This window comes from Pempheris klunzingeri, chromosome 12 (assembly GCF_042242105.1).
Source record: "Pempheris klunzingeri isolate RE-2024b chromosome 12, fPemKlu1.hap1, whole genome shotgun sequence".
Classification (NCBI taxonomy): Eukaryota; Metazoa; Chordata; class Actinopteri; order Acropomatiformes; family Pempheridae; genus Pempheris; species Pempheris klunzingeri.
Genome location: NC_092023.1, coordinates 3111860 through 3133997, shown reverse-complemented (window position 1 = coordinate 3133997; position 22138 = coordinate 3111860). Strand labels below are relative to the sequence as shown.

Here is a 22138-nt window from a genome sequence, read left to right as displayed (position 1 = left end):
AGTCCTAAGACGCTCACTCAATTGGCATTTTTTATAGATTTGAAATCAATTTAATAGAGTGAGGAGTTCCTGAACACAGCTTAATTACTTTCTCAACACTGATCCTGAGGAGGAAACGGCAAATTGATTTCTATGGAGTGTCCTGAGGGGCTGACTAAACTAAAGTACACCGCCTGTGCTCCTGAGGCGCAGTTAAACGTTTCTCTGCCCTCCTGACATCCTCTCTTTCCACTCCTTCTCTGCTCAGATGGACAAAATCGGCCGAGTGCGAGCAACAGTTGACCGTACGTGTTTGAGGTTTTAGCGGGAACGAATGCTGATACTGACAGCAATACTGCTGCAAACTGACAGTGAAGAACAGACTAGTGTGAGAGTTCTATCTAAGAAGAAGAAAGCCCCGCAGGTTGTATATGATGATGAGGAGGTGCTGACAAGGTCACACCGAAACCTATTGATCCCATTTGGTGGATTTAAAGTGTTTGCACCCCTATAAAACAAGATGCAGCAAAAGAATCTGTCATTTTAATATAAAAATAAAACAGATGCTTGTGGCATGCAGATAAAAAACAAACAAATGTGCCATAGAGAGTGAAAACACTGCACCCACGGCTTCAGAGGAACAACACAAGAATGACAGTTTTGTTTTATGAAAACCTTCAAACGAATAATCTTCATCTACTCTACTACATCCTAACACTGTATATCCTTATTTTCATTAGACTACAATATCATGAAAAGCAGTTGAGGGATTTATCATATCTCAAAATAACACAATGTACTTTTTGTATTATAATTTCTTCTGTCATCTTGAGAAATAACCTGAAATATGAGACATGAGCTTAAAAGAGCAAATATATTTGTTCAAATCAAAATAACACAGAAATATGTTGTATGAGCAAACGTGCTACACTGAAATATCTTTGCTGCCTGTTGCATGAACGTGTGAGTGCAAAGTCAGCGGAGCAGGTATCCTTGATTACCGCTGCAGCAGAACCTTTTTGGTTCTCCACCAGCAGCTCTGTGTTGATGCTTAGCTGCCTTATGGAGCAGCCTCATCTGGCTGCACTTCAAACTTTGTCAGTACTGACACTGCATAGCTCAGAATAATGCATACTGTGTCACACGGTGATTTATGGTCATTGTTCATCACTGCACCCCTGAGTGCTTTAGTGCACTGAAAACTCCTTTTGATGACTACATCAAAATAAACAGACGCTGCCTGATTACTTTCTGTTAGCCCGTTTGAGGCTCGGTGAGATAGTCGGTGCCAAGTGTTTGTGTTTTTGTTCTCAGTGTTTTTCAAAAGGAAGCGCTGCTCCTCTTGCATCTTACTTCTCCGTCCAATTATTCCAATCATTTGAAAAAAACTGTGAATTTCCATAAGTGGTCAGTTTCTTTCCACGTATAATCAAATAAAGGCTCCTATAGAGTGAGCTTTCTTAGGCTAAGACATCACAGAGGTGTTGTGGTGTTGTGTCTCTTACCTTTGGATACTGTTGGATTGGAATAAGAACTCTCTCGGAGAGCTTGATATTTTTATTGCTGATGATATCTAGGTATTTCTTCATGTCACCATCTTTTCTCAACTCATCGTTTTCGTACTTTTCAATCTCTGCAGAAGCACAAAATACAAAAAAAGAACAGATAAGGAGATAATTAGGTTGTTATGTAACTGGAAAAAGCATCGGTCAATATTTTGAGATCTGCCTTGGAGCCGACTAGAGCGTGACAACCAAACAGTGTAATGTTATTGGGAACACATTAGGGGGAATGTACCTGGGCATTGCATCACACAGTAAATATTTTGCTAATTATTTTGGGTCTCGCGTGTAAACGCGCTCACATTGCAAACTTAATGATATGAGATTATCCCGCTGACTCGCGATACGTCCTTTTACATCAGGCCCTGTAATCTCATGATCCAGTAATTCCAATCAAAATAACAACAGAGGCAAACAGTCACACTCAGCTTGCTGTGCCTCACTTCACTGCAAACTGAGCTCTCGTGGGCTGTCAGCTGCCTCTGATCTCCACACAGCACAACACTCCGCAGATGGCGGATTAAGCGTGTAAAACGTTTGATATTATCGGGTAAAAGTCAATTGGGGTGGTTAAGATTGGATCTGTGAACTCTCATAATTAGAGCATATTTGCAGATCATTGGCTCCAATCTGACTGCAGTATTTTTCCTTGTAGTTTACAAGATGGGAAAAATCTTGTGCAAATTGGCTCAATAGTCCTCTCGTGTGTCCTCAGCTTTATTGCCAAAAGATGAGGGATGGGAGATGGATATTAACTGTCCGGCTGAGCTTGACCGGAGCGACGCAGGCCCCTGAACACCACGGGCGGTAATACTTCTTGATTGATGCATTTTACAGCAATTGACCCGAAACACTCACAATATATTAGGAGCTAATGAAATTAAGTTATCTGTTGTTCACCTAGCGGGGATCCTCCTCCTGTCGCTAATTAAAACTCTGATAGTGGAATTACGACTATCAGTCTGCAACACACGTGCTGGACAATAACACATGTTCCCAAACAAGACCGAGAACCAGCCAGGACCCCTCCTGAACTGAACTATATTGAAACTCGAGAGTTCATTTACACTGGAGCTCTTTACTCTTATCTGAGCTGCCGACTGTTAGTGGACAAAGCTGTGGGGTTAAAAACAGTTCTGGCCTAATGGATGTTTCACTACGAAGCAGAGGTTTGGACAAATAAATGGCTGAGATGTTTTATCACTGGATTAATACATGAATCTCTTTTATATAGACAGAAATACGTCCTCAGAAGTGATTAAATCTGCTATAAAATCCATGTTAAACGTCTCTGTTATCAGTGTGTGTGGAAATTGCCTTGCTGGAGCTACATACAGGCAATATATAAAAGTCCTGTAAAGACGTCTGTCCATCTTTCCCCCATTCTATCTTTGTATTGCTCAGGAGAGAGATGGACAGCACTCTTTGCAGTCACAGGTCTTTTATATAATGTCTGTATCAAATGTTGGTACAGACAATAGGAAAAAGGCTATTCCGCCCCCTCACGCTGGATTATATCGCCGTCGGTTTCAAAACTCCAACATCTGATTTCCTTGAATGCTTTTGAATCCATTTTGAAAGACCTGGAGACAGAATCATTGGTGAGTCAGGGCTTCACCTGGTATCTTTTAGATACAAGGCTTGTGCTGCATGTTTTCTTCTCTATCTTATATATTGCAATATGTCTTCTTGTGGTGTGCCTGTTGTAATAACTCGGTGCTGCTGTCTGCCTTGGCCAGGACTTCTTTTAAAAGAGATTTTTAATCTTAATGTGACATTTTCTAATCAAATAAATATTAAATTAAGAAAAAAAGAAAGAAAAGCGTTCTGGTTTATGTTCTCAGCTAAGGGTCTTTTCCTCGCCGTGACCTTCTGGACATCTATAACTCCAGCTTAATGATCTCTCTGTTCTAGGCAGCTCCAATATTCACTCATTACAGTTTCTGACAGATTTCTTCCAGTGTGACAGAATCCCTCTGATTGTGCCTGATTGTCCGAGCAAGATCAGTTAAATTGGAACATGCTGTCTCTGCTTTTTTGTTTCTCTGAGAGAAAAAGCTGCAAAGCTGCCTCAAAAGGAGAGGTCATCCAAATGGGAGAGCGCAAATGAATGTAGAAAAATACATTTTAGCTTAATAAGTATGTAGAAGTCAGTGCCAGATGGAAGAGCTTTAACTAACAGAGATATCTACTGAAGAAAGAGTTGTTTTCATTACTTACAGGAGTAAGTTAGACACTTTATTTATCAAATGTCAGTTACATACACAGGTGTATTTTCATGTCCCACCATGAGGCTGTAATGAAAAGAAGTGTATCAGGTAAAACAAGTGAACTCTGTGAACTGGTTATGCTCACTCACACCACCTCCGCCTGACACACAGGTGGCAGCTGTGCCAGAAAACTTTGTGCTGAAATCACATGTTAACAGATTGAAAGGCCCCTCCAACCTGTTATCACCATCAGCACTGCAGATTCACACCTCCATGTGTGACACTTTAACACAAGACAAGTGTCCCAGGATAACATGAGCTTACAAAGTGTGCCCTTTTCAGAATAACTTTTATGTGGCTTGGCCGGGAAAATAAATCAAACACAGCCTGTGGTTTGCAAAAACATGCATATTTTGAAATAGCTCAGCACAGAGTACTGTACAGTCGCAAGCTGACAATATAAATACAGATGCTGCCTTCTATCATTGCCAGTTGGACAATGATGGACCCTGGCAGATCCATGGGAGTCCTTGAAGGGCTTCTGCTGGGGACTGGGCTGATATCAACACACTGGTCACACATTGCTTTATTTGTGATGAAAACACCATCTTGTGGTGTCACACATTCAACTGAATGAATTGGTGTGTTTAAAGTGGAATCTAGACATGCAATATCAGGAAACAAGGTGAGGGAGGGAGTGGGTCCCAGAGGGAGGGAGCTGAGAGGCAATTCTGGCTGCCACAGTATAGCGTAGTGTAATATACCTATAGTGTAGTATACCTGTAGTATAGTGTAGTATACCTGTAGTAGTGTAGTGTAATATATCTGTAGTGTAGTATAGTGTAATATACCTGTAGTATAACATAGTGTAATATACCTGTAGTATAATATAGTGTATTATACCTGTAGTATAATATAGTGTATTATACCTGTAGTACAGTATAGTGTAATATACCTGTAGTATAATATAGTGTAATATACCTGTAGTATAATATAGTGTATTATACCTGTAGTACAGTATAGTGTAATATACCTGTAGTATAACATAGTGTAATATACCTGTAGTATAATATAGTGTATTATACCTGTAGTATAATATAGTGTATTATACCTGTAGTATAGTGTAATATACCTGTAGTATAATATAGTGTATTATACCTGTAGTATAGTGTAGTGTAATATACCTGTAGTATAATATAGTGTATTATACCTGTAGTATAGTGTAGTGTAATATACCTGTAGTATAATATAGTGTATTATACCTGTAGTATAGTGTAGTGTAATATACCTGTAGTATAATATAGTGTATTATACCTGTAGTATAGTGTAATATACCTGTAGTATAACATAGTGTAATATACCTGTAGTATAACATAGTGTAATATACCTGTAGTATAACATAGTGTAATATACCTGTAGTATAATATAGTGTATTATACCTGTAGTATAGTGTAATATACCTGTAGTATAACATAGTGTAATATACCTGTAGTATAATATAGTGTAATATACCTGTAGTATAACATAGTGTAATATACCTGTAGTATAACATAGTGTAATATACCTGTAGTATAACATAGTGTATTATACCTGTAGTATAATATAGTGTATTATACCTGTAATACAGTATAGTGTAATATACCTGTAGTATAACATCGTGTAATATACCTGTAGTATAATATAGTGTATTATACCTGTAGTATAGTGTAATATACCTGTAGTATAACATAGTGTAATATACCTGTAGTATAACATAGTGTAATATACCTGTAGTATAACATAGTGTAATATACCTGTAGTATAACATAGTGTAATATACCTGTAGTATAATATAGTGTATTATACCTGTAGTATAGTGTAATATACCTGTAGTATAATATAGTGTATTATACCTGTAGTATAGTGTAATATACCTGTAGTATAATATAGTGTATTATACCTGTAGTATAGTGTAATATACCTGTAGTATAATATAGTGTATTATACCTGTAGTATAGTGTAGTGTAATATACCTGTAGTATAGTGTAGTGTAATATACCTGTAGTATAGTATAGTGTAATATACCTGTAGTATAGTGTAGTGTAATATACCTGTAGTATAGTATAGTGTAATATACCTGTAGTATAGTGTAGTGTAATATACCTGTAGTATAGTGTAGTGTATTATACTTGTTGTATAACATAGTGTAATATTCACTACATTACAGCCTCAAAGGCCCCTGAACACGGCAACACTGTCATCCTACAAAGAACGACAGCGACAGGCGACACTCAAAATCAACATGTGTTTATGTTGAAGTGAAAAATTCGTCTAGTGGCTGTAGGAAGGCAGAAGAGCCGTGGAGAGACGGACGGGTCAACTTTGGACCTTAATGCAGGAGTCTGCAAATCACCCAATAACCCAAATCATGGTCTTTCCCTAAATCTAATAAAGTCATTTTTGTAAGCGCACATTAACATCAGCATCATCATAAAACTGATTTAACTGTCAACTTCAGACAAACATTGTGTTGTTTAATTTTGAGGATGTCTTCATTTAAAAGAATGCCTTTTCAGGTGTGTTTGTTCCAGTCACAGCATCAAATGAAGCTCATTTGGACGTAGAAGTGCTTGTTAAGTCCCATTTCCAGGCTTCATCAGCCATTTGTTTCTTGACATCCTCAAAGATGAGTTCTGGCCTGCTGCATGTGAGGGAGAATTTGTTTTGGGTTGTGAGGTGTTTCACTTTCAGATGGGAGCAATGTTCATATCATTTGGATAAAGTAATGATGTTTTATAGCCCATGAATGATTATACTCTGGAACAGTGCATAATGGGAAGCACCTTTATTCTGGTCTGTAGCCCGTCAGTGAACTCGGAAGAAGATTGTGTTTGTGAGAGAGAGAGAGAGAATGAGAGACGGCGAAAGGGACAGAAAACGAGGAAAATGAGCTTATAATACATAAATCTGGAGGAATGTTCATACTCGTATCATTGTCAAAAATGTGGCAGGGAGCGATGGGAGCCTAAAGATCAGAGAAGCGAGAATGTGCTTTGAAGGTCACTGGTTTCAGCCTTCACAGAGGATGAAAAAAATCTCATTGGGGGAAGTGAATGAGTAAAACACTCTCAGTGACTATTCTGGTGCTCTTGATCCCCTCTGTTGCGCTGCCCAAACTGCTTCAGCAGAGCAGCTCAGCGGCCAAGACTGGGAAAAAAAAAAAAATAAAAAAAAATGGTTTAACTGCGCAGCTACCAGATAAATGTGTGCAACTGCACGAGTGAGGATACGAGGTTCTGCTGAAAAAGAGAAAATGTTCTCAGTCAGCTTGTCGTGGCTTAAGGTTAAATACATCTGCTTTGGTCAGTCAGCAACAACACAAACTGAGGAGCAGTCTGAAGTTCATTTATCCAGTAAAACGTCAGTGAATATACACACAAAAACTGCAATCAGGATTACAGTGAATCAGCCAAAAGTCTCTTTTAGATCTTCACACATCAGACTGATTGACTACTAACAGAGATTGGCGAAAAAAATAGGACTCCCCTTCTATCAGCAACTAGTTGCCCTCTGCAAACCTGCTGCACCGCTGCAAAACAGGATTTTCTTGCTGAGCAAAAGAAGCATTTTGCCTTTGAGATACGCCGTGAATGCACTCATTGTGATGGGCTGTGTAGCCTGATTGTGAAATCTCTCACAACTTGCACAGACTTGAATTCCAGCAATCTAAAATTCAATAGAAGCTCTTGTATAGTTTGTCTAGAAACAACGTTTGAGCGATTATCTGTATAAAGTAGCATGTATGCAAGAAGAAGAAGAAGGCGGCGAATGGGAGCTGCATCATCTGTTGGAGATAATGTGTTTACAGTTGGGCTCTTTTATCCTCACATCATGGCTTTATTGGTTTCTAGTTGTTTGCCTGGCAGTCCGTGCTACTGGAGCACGCAGTTTGCCTTACTGCTGAATGGGAGCAGTCTGTAATATGTGTACGCTCTCAACTCTACGATGATGTTGGCGAAAATCAAATTGTCTCCTACTATTCTGCTGGGGAGTTAATGTTGCTGTTTTCCGATGGGTCAACAGAAGAGAAAGCTCACACACTGCTATACAGTCATAAAGTGGTAAAATTGTTCACTATGATGAACTCAATCATAATGAGTTTCTTTTGATGACATAAAGCAGAGACTGAGGGAGAGGATACACCCCATCACACTGAACACAGCAAATTCAGGATGTCCTGGAATCTGACGTGTGCTCTGTGTAGACAAATAAAGCACACAGTAAGCATCCTTCCCTTCCCATTCTCTTTTTTTTTTTTACTTTGCTCACCTTTTATTTTTTGCGAAGCTTGCTGAAAGACTGGTAACCTTGAGTAACTTGCAAACTGGTGACTGATTTCTACCAGATGTAGGTGTTGGTAGTATTTTGGCTTTACAGTGATTTGGGCCAAAGAACAGCTGATAAATAGTCAATAACTGTAAATGTAGAGCGCCTTTATATTGATTACATTGTCCAATATTGAAAAGTGACTTTGTTTAAATGCTTTTTTGCTCTGTAGGTCGTGATACCGACTGCAGTAGGAGGCCACCACCCTGCAGACGGCTAAATGATTCCTTGATTTCCTCCACCTTCTGAATGGTAGATCTAATGACTTCACAATGGGAGCAAAAATGAATCAGTCAAATTACTCTCCAATAACTGATTGCTTGCTCACATCAAACAAAGAAAGAGGTGATAATAACACTCTGCTTAGCAGAGTGGACCTGGTGGAGTGAATGGACTATGAGCTGTGCGATTAACATTGGCCTTTTCCATTCAGGGCTGATTGTTGATGCATGGGGGTGGAAGGATGCACTGCAGTTAGGACACATTGTGTTTATGTGTTTTTAACTGAGCTGCACGGAGGCAAATTGCATCCAGCTGTTGACACGCTGATAAAGTATTATATCTTAAATCTAATTATAATGCCATCTTCAAATTCTCTGCTGAATGTGTGATGGAAAGGGAAGTGATTTAGCAATTACTATTCATGCGAATGACATATTAAAAAGCAAGCAAATTATACACATGTTAATCATGATGGTGTTTCAATTATCGTGTATTTATTACAACCACTTACAAGTCAGACGGGGGTGGGGGGGGGACTAACTCCAGCAAAGTGCAGAATCCAATCAATGCACTAATACATATAGTAGGTGCATACACACCACATAGATACAGAATCAGATCAGAAAGTATAACACCTATTAATGCACCTATTAAAAAGACATCTCTTACATTTTTACGACTGATTCGGACGACGCTGGAGTTCTTCCAAAAATTGATTTTCATTGAATCCACCTCTCTCTTGTTTTATCAATTGTTGCTCACATTTTCAGCGGATCTATTGTGACCTGCTCAGTTCCCAGCAGTGACCCAGCTGATGATGACAGATAAAAACCGCAGCATTTTGGTACGACCTATTAAAAGGACACAAAAATTACATTTCAGGAAAGTGAGACGTTGCATTAGATTTTCAGCGTTTGGCCGACACTCTTATCAAGAGTGACTTACAATGAGTGCCTGGGTCAAATGAGATTAGATTCCACGGCCATGAGCGTTTCAAGCAACAGAAATGAGCGGATGAGGCAAAGCTGCACCACTCAGGAAATAAATATTAGATGCCAGCTTATGCTACTGTGCCTCTTGAATGTTCAATATAGCGAGAAAGTTCAAAATAACAAATTAAGGAACAGAAGGAAACTGGAGTTTTATGTCAAAACAAAATCAGGCAAAATGAGAACAACACAGGAGTAACAGTGGCATCAAGTGTTGCCGGCGCTGCCAGTTGTTGGCGCGAGGCACATTTGATCCCTCAGAGCATCACAGTGTCACACAATATCCTGAAATATACACCTAAAAGTCATATCCACATGGGTGATGATATTCAGTACTATCAAAATATGTGTGGTCGCCAGAATTCAGTGTATAGAACACAAACAGCACACTGTATTCAGACAAACCACCAGGTGATAAGATAAAAGATCCCACTACACATAATATCATATATAATAAAGAGAAACTGATGTGTATGTGTGCAGTAGTGTATTTTACGTCTATCAGACCGTGAACAAGGCTGTGGAGTAAGATTTTCACTTAATAAATGTCACTGATTGAAGTTTATTGGCTGACTAAAGGTACTGCTAGAAAGGGGGTGCAGTGCATTACACCGGTTCATGTGTTATCTGATTAATTTTAGATAAAGTTAAAGGGTCATTGCCCCAAATGTGTTTGTTTTCAATAGACCCTTAACTATGAATTTCCTCTTATATATCCGGATGGTGCACGCAGAAACTGACCGGTACTGTAATGAACTCTCTTTCTATGAGTATTTCCTCTGTGTGTAAAAATGAGAACCGTGAGAAAGTGCAGCTCGGTGCTGCAAGTGAAAACATGACTGCTCTAATTGTTAGAAGAGCGGCTATATGCAAGGAGAAAATTAAGATACCGAGTTCAAAACTCATATGTGGATGTGGATTAAAGGGTGTTTTAAACTCAGACAATGTGGCCTTTCATATAAAGAAGAAGACTCTGCACAGCCAGTTTAAGCTTAAATCCAAGCACCCAACTCAAAGGGCATTAAACTGGCAAAACCATGAAAAACAGTGACGTAAACTTAACAGATGTGAGGATTTTCTGATGTTTCCGGTCTCCTTATACTTGACATGAGTCATGGTGTTGGTCCTCCACTTCTAGACTCATGTTTTATTCAGGGGAAGCCAACATCATTCAAATCTAATTTAGATTTGTTTGTATTGTCACCGAGCCCAGCAGCACAGCACTGGGTGCATTTCAGACATTATGCACTTATATACTTAGCAACAAAGCAAAACAGATCTTGTGATTGTAAAAAAAAAAAAAGTCTCTGGGAATAGTGCACACTTGCCTCAACAACCAAAGTTCTTCCCCGTGTCCATCAAAAGTCACTTATGCCTCCGTGTATGCTTTTCTGTTCACCTTATTAGGAATCCCACCGGTTTTCATGGCGAGACGGGGCCTACGTGGCATGTGGGCGAGTCTCGCAAAGAAAACCGCTGGGATCTATTAAAGGCTTCCTTTTCTCGACTCCAACTTCAAACCAATTTTGAAACAACCACCCTGTTCTTTAGTCAAAAGCAAATTCAAGTTCAACACATGGAGGAATAGACTTTTATCTGTCAATCTGAGCACTCATTAGGCTCATGCTACACTTAAATAAGATGACTGTGTGCCAAAGAATGTACAGCTCTTGGCGGAGAGTGGAGACTGGCTGACAGCTAACACACAAGGTTTTATACACTTTATTCTTATTGCCTATTATGCATACAAAGTTAGTCAAATAATCTTCATTTTTTTAAAAATAATTTCCCTATCAAAGAGAACAAGACGCTCACACTCTTCTCTGGAGGAGAATAATCTCCTCCCACCCCCTGGAGGAGCTTTGTCCCAAACAGCTTTAAATCTGCTCAAAGACAAACAAATGATTTTACAGGCAACATAATTTAAACACATAAGTAATTCATTTCATAAATGTGGAGCCGTTAACTGAGCCCATGGTAAATCCATGTTATGCTGTTTATTGTGCGTGATGTGAATAATGCAGGATTACATGGTTTGCTATTTAGTGATAAATAGCTGTGAATCTATAAATCTGTGCACACAGTTTATCCTGCTGTCCACTGATATGCATGATTCTGCATTATCCATGAGCCTCGACTGACAAAGACGATAACAACTGTGTCAGCAGAGCATGCTGAACATTGTCAGAGCTTTCTCAGACATTTTGAAAGAGTGATCTGACAGTTTATTATACTGATTGTCCACTATTGTTTATGATGCATGTTGTTTTCTGTGTTGACCTTGCACACAGGATTCTTCTCAGAGAAATACATGTAGCTCTATTGCAATGTATTGTATCTTATGTGGTCTATTGTAGTGACTGTATAGCACCTTTACCTCATTATTGGTGGCTGCGAGGGAGTTCCAGATTCACATTCACAACAGCTTTAACTGAATGAATAAACATACATGAAAACGGTCTGTAAGTGAATAAGCACATAAAACAATTTTAACATGCCAACTTCTGTTCGCTGCGGCAGAAATGATAGAGACAACATTTTTTTTTTTTTTTTTTTAGTCTGTATCCTTGCTGTGTGAGTCAGCCTTGAGTAAATCTGGCAAAATGTAGTGCATGAGAGATGATACCATCTGCATCACAGTTAGCGACAAGAGCGGGACTGTCAGGTGTCTCATCAACACATTTCAACAAGAAAGCTCAAGGGGCAGAAGCACCAGAGCACAAACACCCTGTCCAATCAGAGCCTGTTAATCTCTCACACGGCCTGACTTCACCTCTTTTTAAAACATGACAAAAACTATTAGAAATCAGCCTTTAAGCAAAGACAATGGCGTTTTATTTGGAGCCAAAATAAGATGTAATGAATGACTTAAAGGACTGACGTCAGATATTACCTTCAAAACTAACAACCTCATGGTCATGATCAGAATCACTGCTGTGAGGTTTGCAGTGTATATAGATAGAGAACAATGTTACTATGAGATTAGTACGGATTACAGTAAATGTTTCCATGAAATTAGATCATGTCGAGGTCTTACAGTCAACATATGAAGGCATTCTATGTTTAATTTGTTCATTTCATGTCTTATATACTATGTTTTCATACATAGACCCACGTGGGCTGAGCATCTTTTGGGTCTGTGACTAGAATAAAACTACATTCGTTCATCTATTCGCTACAACAGCACATAAATCAAACCGATATAAGTGCCATGTTTAAGATTGTTCTTCCTCCTACTGTGTGCAGTGAGGACTACGGCATACGAGAGCACACACTCTGGATTTGCAAAGCAAAAGTTGGGAGCTTGTGTTTGCTTTTTCCGTGATGAGTTTCCTGTCAAAAGCGACACATTCTCAGCATGTGAATGAGACCAAGACCTCCTCCGGTAATAGGAAGTATCTTATATGCTGCAGGCTGAGCTTCACTATACTTCCCTGTTAGTCTTACTGTAAGTCAGATGTACACTAGAACATCTGTCTCAACGGCAGCAGGTCCCTGCTGTGATCTTGACGACAGTTATGAGTTTTTGGACGTTAAGACAGATGTAAAGAGAACATGCTAAACTATATTCACCTAGATGGTATTAAACCATCTTTGACAGACTCCTGTTACTTACTTTTAGAGTCATTTTCTTCAAAATACCTCGATGATGATGATGATATTCGGTCAACGTGCTTAATTTTTCAACAAGAAAACCACAGACGTGCGGAGAAGCAACACACAGCTTGTTTTGGTCTGATGAAGACGTTAAAATAGTGCACTAATTTGATATGAAATTATAGTACAGCTCTTACTGTGTGCTGATTAGACGGCAGCTGGCAATAGGCTGCATCTGATGATTAACAGCACAGTTGAGATCCAGTCAGTCATGCAATTAAGATAATTAGTCCTTTACCTTTTTTGGTCTTGGGAGAACTGCTCTGGGAACATTTTCTCTTGATTGTCTGGGTGTTGTGTGCTTGACCTTGAAGCGCAGTGGATTAAACTAAAAGGTGGTGACAGCCTGACTTTGCACACACTTTACTTTTGTGAGCTCACTGCATTTCTTCACTTGATGGTGGAAATACCTCAAAAAAAAAAAAAAAAAGTTCTGCACTGGCGCCAAAGAGCATCTTCCTCCATCCAACACACAGCACAGTGGGTTTACTGCCATGGAGAAAGCATTAAGAGTCAAGGGCAGTGTGTTGGAATAAGATCACTGTACTTCCCCCAAATGCTGAGAGTGGTGGTGTTTAGCAGGGAGCATGGGGGGATGCTACTGGTAAGAGTCCACGAACCTCACACTTAAAACAAAATACCTGACTTACCTTCTGCAAGCAGACGCACCGCATGCACAAAGGAGGGGTCCAGGCTGTTTTTCTCGGCCACCAGTTCAGGTAAGTGCTTCTCTGGATGCATTTTGTGTCACAGCGGACCTCTTCACCGTGCAGGTGAGGTAACAGGAGTGCTGAACGTCGGAATTCAACTGTAAAACCTTCCCGCTCCTGCTTCTTGGTGGCTTCAGTCTCTTTATGTGCACACACAAGAAAAAAAAAAAAAAAAAAAAAACCCTTTCCAAATAAGAAGTCGTCCCAGGTTTCCGAGATGCTTGCCTGGAGGCTGAGTTGTGACTCAGAGGTGTGAACGACCGGAGGTTGAGTTGTGATTCAGAGGTGTGAGCCCATCTCTGCCACCGCTGCCTGCTGCCTCTCCTCGGCACTCCGCCAGCCCCTCGGTCTGCAGCCCGCGCTGCTCCCCGCCCTTCAGCCACATTATTGGCCATATTCTGGGACTGCCGCTGCTGGAAAACAAAGGCGGTCCCCTCTGTGCGCATACCAATTGGATGATGTGCTCGGAGGGAATGGATGAAAAAGTTGAGGTGGCGCTTGGTTCCTGTAATAAAATCGCAGCCCTAAATGTTGGGTTCACGTTGGTTTATTAAAAGTTTCATGCAGCTTGTGTTGCACTAGTAGAGGTAAGAGAACACAGACAGGCCTGTGGTGACAGCAGGTGACTCACTGTAGCTCCAAATAAAGACAGAGCTTCATTTCCTGTCAGGGAACTATGAAGGGATATCAGTGGAGCTTAATGCATGGCTGACTTTGATATGATAAAGTTTAATTATAGCTAAATCAGTAATGCCACAGCAGTAAGGGATAGCGCCTTATCTCAGAGAAAAACACTCCTTAGCCAATTAATTTCTCGATTCAGCCCAGTTTTATTAGTGGTTCATTAGAGCGGCTTGTACCTCTGGCAAGCTGTGTGAGACATGTATTGAACGGCCACTGGTGATGTTCCCCAGGGCCAAAAAACACAAATATGGTGTCGGCGTCACTGTCCATGGTGCTGAACATGTGGAGAACAGTCCTGTCCGTCATCTTTGACTTGGGTGGGATCCTGTCACCAGTGGGATACCACTCTCTCTGTCACTGGGCTCCCTGCTGGTCCTCTATAAAGCCCCTTCTCTCTAAATGGTTTAACCCTCCTGCTCTTGTCTCTTGGAGGCCTTTAGAGAACATTTGCACCCTCACAGGTCAGCAGATCTGATCTAGTCCAACATCTCTGTTAAACAATCCAAAAAGAAATGAAGCACAAAAGCACTAATTCATTTATAAATACTTGGGATTATTTGTTCCCCCACTCTGTTTCTACTCTCAGTATACTTTTGTTTGACATCTCATTAAAGATGTGGTGTTGCATGTATGTTTCACTTTCCCAGTGAAGCCAAATGTAGACTACATCACAGCGACGTCCACCGAGGCAATTAGATGTTTAGCAGCCCGTCGTATTGTTGTGAAAGAGCACAGCTGCCATCCGTGTGCAAAGAGAATGATATGACTCCACCTTAGAGTGAAGTTTAATGTCACCCGAATGCTTCGTTGGGTCTTTTATGAAGTGATGTCAGCAAAGTAAGCATGAACGTCTGCGTCTCATATGAAATGCTTCCCTTGTCCCCTGGCTTTGATATTGACTTGAATCCTAAAGTCATCTGCAGCGTAGCATGCAGGCTGCTTTAACTTACTCGCAAATGAGTTTTTAGCAGGAGGGGCTGGTGAATAACCAATTCCAGCTCTGCTTGACCTTTAGAGCCGGTTCGGACTGCACTGATCAGAATCATAAAGAGCGCAGGGAGACTAAAGACACTGGTGTTGGGTGAATGAGAGTTAATCGTGTTCCTTTCTCTTGTCTTTGTCCAGTAGTGAGACACAACTACGTTTGTCTGTAAAGTCTGACACTGTCCTGCCGTCACACACTGAATCATTATATGAGTTCAGAGTTTGTTGTGGGTTTCACAGAACTTTATTCATTCTAAATCTAACTGCAGCCTCTGAGGGTGCATGTGAAGGATGATCATTAATCATCGTTCAGATTTTAGAGCGATTTCTTTCATTTGACCTATATAGTGTCTGGCAGGCTGTATCGTGTGTGTAGGGTCACGGGGGAGGCCAGATTACCCATGTGGCTTTGTTGTTCACACTGTTTTATTGACAAGTTGTTTTTCTCTGTGCATCAGAGAGATAATAATTCAACGCTGATATTATAACTAATTTCTAAAATGCCAAAAAGGCCTCGACGGGCCCGGTATTGATCATAACTTCACACTTGCATCACTGGGTCACTTATTCTCTCTCTAAAATGAGACGCAGCTTTATTTTTCTGCTTGATGGCCTAAAACAAGTGAGTAGACTCACGCCGACCAGTTCTGCTTTTGCATTGCTGAACGTTCACTGATTTAATTTCATTCAATCAAAGTATTCATGACTCATGAATGATGGAGATAATCCTGCTGATGGTTGAATGGCTGCCAGCAGTAATGATGACTGTGTGTTTTAATCTTGAAATCCTGTAGTATAACAAATAAAAGAAAGCAAGAAAGGAAGGAAAGAAGGATTCAACACATACAATGTGCTCCCTCCCATAACATTAAAGGAGAGAATAAAAGACATATGGATGGAAAATATCTTATACATTCATGTTTGTCAGTTTCTAAGCTGCTGGGTGTTGCTGTCATGAGTGCTTCTTTATTTTAACCTTCACTCTGATCAACACAGAAACTCTGGAAAGTTGGATTTGATGCATTCTTACAGCACTCTAGTGGTTAAACTGCAACATCACACATTTCACTGCTACATCCACGTGATGCGGATGGACCTTTCCAGGCATTTCTTTTTTCTAAATTTTAATGAAACAATTGAGTTACAGGTTAAGTAATAAGCAGGTCACGGACCCTGCTGTGTTGTGCTGCCTTCCAGTGCTGCGTTTATCTCTTTTATGTTGTTTTAGAGTCTTTATTTCATTTTCTACATCAGGATTGCCTCCAAATGTCTGTATGCACGCATACAAGCTTTCTTATATCATTTCCAATTACCTTTAAAGTTTAAAAGTCTGTATAAATTGTGCTTACAAAAAAAAAATGTGAGGCCTGATGTTGACTTTGAGTATCTGCTTCTATAATTTATATTTCAAAGGCAGCTATTGACATTTCTGAGTATTGATTACCAAGTTTTTGCTGTTGAATTTTTTTTTATGACTTTTATTTTTATGACTTTTTTTTTATTACTGATTGGTCTTTGATCAGATCAATAATCTCTTGTTCCCTATGTCCTCCTAGAATGTGAAAATGTACTGACTAGTGTCCATATAAATTGAAGGCGGTGATAACTATGTGGGAAATGATTACAGCTTATCTCTATGCACATTGTGATATATATATATATATATATATCACAATGTGCATAGAGATAAGCTGTAATCTTCTATATATATATATATATATATATATATATAGGGCAGAGTTATCAGTTAGTAGAGCAATCACAATGTATATAATATATATATTTCTGGTTTAAATTTTATATCTTATACAAGCTGCATGAAAACAGCAGGTCAAATTCCTCTGTACACTGATCCTGCGTTTCAACACGGATTTTATTTTGAAATATTCCGCCGGAAGTCTTATTTTTGAAGGACTTTACACATGAAGTTAACGTAAAGGAGTCCACATAAGTTTGAGGGAGGACTTCCACGCCAGGACGAAGCGTGAAGCTCAGGATCTGTGAGTAAAGTCTAAGTGTGTCTTTAATAAAACTCATTTCTGCAGCGTGAGTGAAAATCCTGCATTTAGAGTGAGAACAACTTCAAAACCTGCAGGAATGAATCAGCTGACGGATCACTAAGAGATCAGCTGCACACGGAAACACACATGTACACAGCAGAAGGCAGAAGGTTACAGCTAAAGTCTTTTCTTACAGTGTTGTGGGTGACTTGTCTGCATGTGATCACATGTAGAATCTAAAGCTGCTGCAGCTTTCTGGCTGGAAAAATCAATCATAAGAACAAAAAGGTGAAGCTTTGTTTTAATGATCAAGAACCACAGTTATGCAACAGGTGAGGCACCTTTAAAATGATCTAGAAAACAAGGCTCCACAGTTACTGAATAATTAAGTGAGGAACAAAGTAAAAAAAAAAACAGCCTCACCTCTTGGTCCATTTAGTAGCTGTTCTGGAGCTTTCAGCCTCATCACATGATGTTGAACTTGGTGCTGTTTTCAAGGTTCAGCTGTCTTATACCTGAGTTCAACTACATCTGATGTGTTTGCCTCTGAATAACCTTTAAAAACCAATCTAACCTTCCCACTAAAGCAATGGTGCAAATGGAGAATATTCAGAATCAGTGCAATTAATTTATACTTTCACTTTTGTTTATTGTGCTGCTGAATGATTATTTTCTAAACTTCTCCTTTTGTTTTGTCTCCTGTAGTAAGAGAAAGATGTCAGCAGTCGTAGTTGTGCACGGTGGGGCGTGGGCCATCCCTGATGACCTGGCTAAGGCCTCTGTCGACGGAGTAAAGGCTGCAGCATGTGAGGGGTTTTCGGTGCTGAAGAAAGGAGGAAGCGCCCTGGATGCCGTTGAGGCGGCTGTGAAGGTTATGGAAGACAACACGGTGTTTAATTCAGGTATAATACACAAACATGTGCTGCTTAGGAGCTACTCACTGATCATCAGCTTCCTCTTTATTGATTCAGGTAGAGTTGTCTGCAGCGCACTGTCTCCATCTGCTGGTGGGTTTGCTGATTGATTGGGAGACTCATAATCTGGGGATTAATCCTAGATTTAGTCTGAACCAAAATGTGCTCTATATTTTAGATCATGTCTGTATACTAGTATGTGTATATATATTCTATTCTTCTGTTTACATAAGAAGAAGTATTCTACATTAAAACTACACACTTTTAATTCTACATAAACACCAGTGGGAACTTTGGGATTATTATGCACCACAGTACATGAGGTGAGGACGAATGACGTATCCGCCATTATTACAGTGGACTTTTGTTTCTTTTGGACCGCCTTGTCACCTCTCCATGGGCTTGTTAGGATGTAGCAGGGAACATAAAACCTCTGCACACAGAGCAGAAATGAAATCACATCTCCAGCCGATCATTCCCTCGCCTCGTCTGTGTTGTTGTTGGGTTTTATTTCCTCAGTATTGGCAAAGGGCCTTGGGTTTACATGCGCACTGTTTATTTACTCCTGGCATTATCAGCACCGAGAACACCTGCATCATGTTCCTGCCTGAGCCGTGTAGAAGTAAGTTGCCGGTTGTGACATTTACTTGTAGGGCACGGAGCAGCACTGAATAGTGATGGAGAAGTGGAGCTGGATGCCATTATTATGGATGGAAGGACACTTGCCAGCGGTGCGGTGTCTTCAGTGAAGAACATTGCCAACCCTGTGTCACTGGCACGGGCAGTGATGGAAAAGGTTCTGCCTTAAATACCTTGCTTTTGTCTCTCTGTATCGGTAGGAGACCGCTCGTGGGTCCATTTTTATAAATGATTATAAAGGCAAACAGCTTTTATGTGCAACGAAAATGTCATGAAACACATTTTCTATTCTACCTTTTTTCTTGCACGTTTGCTGCCATGGAAAATCTCAGACTGCCCACTCCATGTTGACGAGCAGAGGTGCAAACCTGTTTGCAGAGAGCATCGGCATGGCTACAGTTCCCACTGATGCGCTGGTGACTGAGTATGAGAGGAGTGAATGGACGAAGCACAAGACTTATGCTGCTGGTGTAATGGAAGATTTCAACTCTCAGTGGTAGGTTTATGCAATAGATGACTCTGTTTTGACCCCTTCTTGCCTGGAGATAAATCCCTACGCGGCATCTTTTCAGCCTCAGTAGCCTCGTGTGACACCTTGAAATAAAGTAAATCTCAACTCTGCAGCCTGCTTGGCAGAGAATGTGCTGGATGTATATAAAAAATGTTCTCAGAAAAGTTGAAACTGCAAGAGAAGAAGTCTCTGAGAAATACTAAGCACGTGGATTTTTTTCAGATTGACCTCTTCAAAGTGCAGGAAGGCTGCAATAGCTTTCACTACTATTTAGTTTAGATGAACATTATACTAAGTTTCAATTAAATGCGATGACGTCTTCCCAAGTCTGAAACATCCACTGTGTTTTGGCCCAGCTAAGAAACTCTTTCCAGTAGATGAGCACCTAGAGCAGTGCTCTATTTTGCTTTCGTCTTGTGTCAGATGCTCATTTGCAGTATAGCAGCTTCAGACGCTCAGCACAGAGCTCTGATACTTAACAGACTGAGAAAAGACTAAATGAACTCATGGTGGGTTTTCTCATTCTACCGTAGGGCCCATGATACTGTTGGGGCGGTCGCTGTGGACTGTGCTGGGAATGTTGCATGTGCAACATCGACTGGAGGGATCAGAAATAAGATGGTTGGCCGAGTAGGAGACTCTCCGATAATTGGTATGACTTCATTTACTTACACTTCCTCCAACAGCACGTTTCACACTGTCAGCTGCAGTAAGAATGTGATTCAACAAAATCCAAAGTCATCATCACAATTATCGAGTCTGACTTTATCATAAATGACTGTTCAAACAGGTTACATTATTAATTTCAGTATTTTGGGACGCCAGTGTGTGAAAGTGAGAAGCTGAATCAGTGTTGTCATGCTGTCTCTTGTTAAAAAGGCTGTGGAGGATACGCAGACAACAGCAGTGGTGCTGTGTCTTGTACCGGTCATGGAGAGTCTATTCTGAAAGTCACACTGGCCAGACTCATCCTGTCACGTGTTGAACAAGGTAACAAGGTCACACCTTCAACTCTCTGCATTAAGACGAGCCGCACATGTTTATCTGCTCACTATATAATTTGGTGTCACCACTTCTGATTAATGGATAATCATTCCAACAGTGAAATGAACTGATAAGATTGAATAGCGTGAATGTTTTATGGGTTTGTTATAGTTATAGTTGGTTATAATTACAAATATGGCTTGTCAGCTATCTTCTTTGCTTGTCTATTGTTTCGAAATTGCATGGCCACATATTAATTACCTCAGTGTGTGTCGTTACTTAACTATTTTCTTGTATCTTCCCTCATGCAGGTAAAACAGTAGCGGAGGCTTCACAGATGTCTCTGCGCTACATGTCCGACCGTGTCTGCGGTGCAGGAGGTGCTATTGTGGTTTCTCCCTCGAGACAGTGGGCAGCCACATTCACCACAGAGCGGATGGCGTGGGCCGCAGTGGACCAGGATGTTCTGTGGTATGGATTAAACCCAAAGGAAAGGTTCAAGGAGCAGGTTTCCCAATAACCATTTTAACAGATTTTAGCCAACATAACAGGGAGCTGTACTTCATGTGTTTCCTACTAACTTTAACTGCTGCTACCTGTAGCCAAATCAAAGAAGTGATGCTTTCTTCCTTCTAATCTGTGATGTTAAAGCTGCACGGATGTACAGTAACACATAATCTGTATAAGAAGGAGGGAGTGAGTAGTTTACTCATTTTTCTAATGCCTTGAATTCTAGATAACATTACATATGCAAAAATAGGATGTTTAGTTGTGCCTCCACATTTGTGATATAAGCAGTGTTTATCACCCCTGATAGAATTGTTGGACCATTTGCACACCATCCAAACATTTTATGTGATTTATGCATTTCTGCATTTATGGTAATCAACTCTGGAGAGTAAAATGAGAACAAAGGACAAGCGTTCTTGAAAGGTTGTATTAAAAGTACAGCATGTTGACATGTATCTTTGCTAATGTGTTATTTCTCAGATTTGCCCATTTACGCCATAGACTATCTATCATTGATGCCAGTATTCAAATTCATTGTATGTAGTTTTTAAAATTCCTACCTACCTTTTTAAATTCAATAAATACATTCAACACCTTATTTGATTATTGGTTTTTAATTCTGGTTCAGCTGTGCTGAAAGCAGATAACTAGTATATAAGATCATACTGTCATACTGAAAGTTGCTCCTAACTTGTCAAAGATTTCTTGGCATTCAGTCAAATGAGCTCCTATGACAGATAACATAGCAACAGATAACCCGACCAAAGGTTGGTCAGTATCATCAAAAGTTTCTTGGTTTTCACTGCACTTCAACTACTTACCATACAATGGACTATTTGGAGGCCGTTAACACAACAACAGCCTCATTCATGAGGCTCCACTTCATTTGGCCAGCAGCATTGTTGGCTTTGCTTCATCCTGTGAAACAATGGCTGCTCAGCCAGAGACACTTGGTGTATACAAACCTGATTCAGAGGCAGAATGAGATTTTATGATGGTGTGTTAGCACAGCGATGTAAGAGGACAAGGGCAGCTCTGAAGGACTCATATTCATATACAACTACTTCACCTTAAAAATAGAGACAGAATCCAGTTTAAAGTCAACATAACACAGCAGAAATCTTTGTCTAAACTGTAGTTAGGGGTGTAGATGTGCACAGTGAAGGCTTTTTAAGCTGCTGGTGTGTAAAAAGTACATGATCGAGCTAAACTAGTTTT

The 22138-nt window shown here is 40.1% G+C and overlaps 2 protein-coding genes across 2 annotated transcripts in view; one reads left to right on the top strand and one right to left on the bottom strand.

Annotated features, from left to right (window-relative positions):
• Positions 1 to 13725, bottom strand: part of khdrbs2 (KH domain containing, RNA binding, signal transduction associated 2) — a 49994-nt gene extending 36269 nt beyond the window's left edge. Inside the window, exons 1-2 of the mRNA XM_070841469.1 lie at positions 13635 to 13725; positions 1485 to 1612 (exon numbers count right to left, since the gene is read on the bottom strand). Of these exons, the coding sequence (XP_070697570.1) occupies positions 1485 to 1612; positions 13635 to 13725 (219 nt within the window). The remainder of the gene's footprint in view (positions 1 to 1484; positions 1613 to 13634) is intronic.
• Positions 13726 to 17336: 3611 nt separating this feature from the next.
• On the top strand, positions 17337 to 21461 carry LOC139210989 (isoaspartyl peptidase/L-asparaginase). Its single transcript, XM_070841221.1, has 7 exons — positions 17337 to 17362; positions 18068 to 18264; positions 18930 to 19072; positions 19248 to 19411; positions 19960 to 20078; positions 20306 to 20416; positions 20722 to 21461. The coding sequence occupies exons 2-7, from the start codon at positions 18078 to 18080 to the stop codon at positions 20928 to 20930; spliced, it is 933 nt and encodes a 310-aa protein (XP_070697322.1). The 5' UTR covers positions 17337 to 17362; positions 18068 to 18077; the 3' UTR covers positions 20931 to 21461.
• Positions 21462 to 22138: the final 677 nt, after the last annotated feature.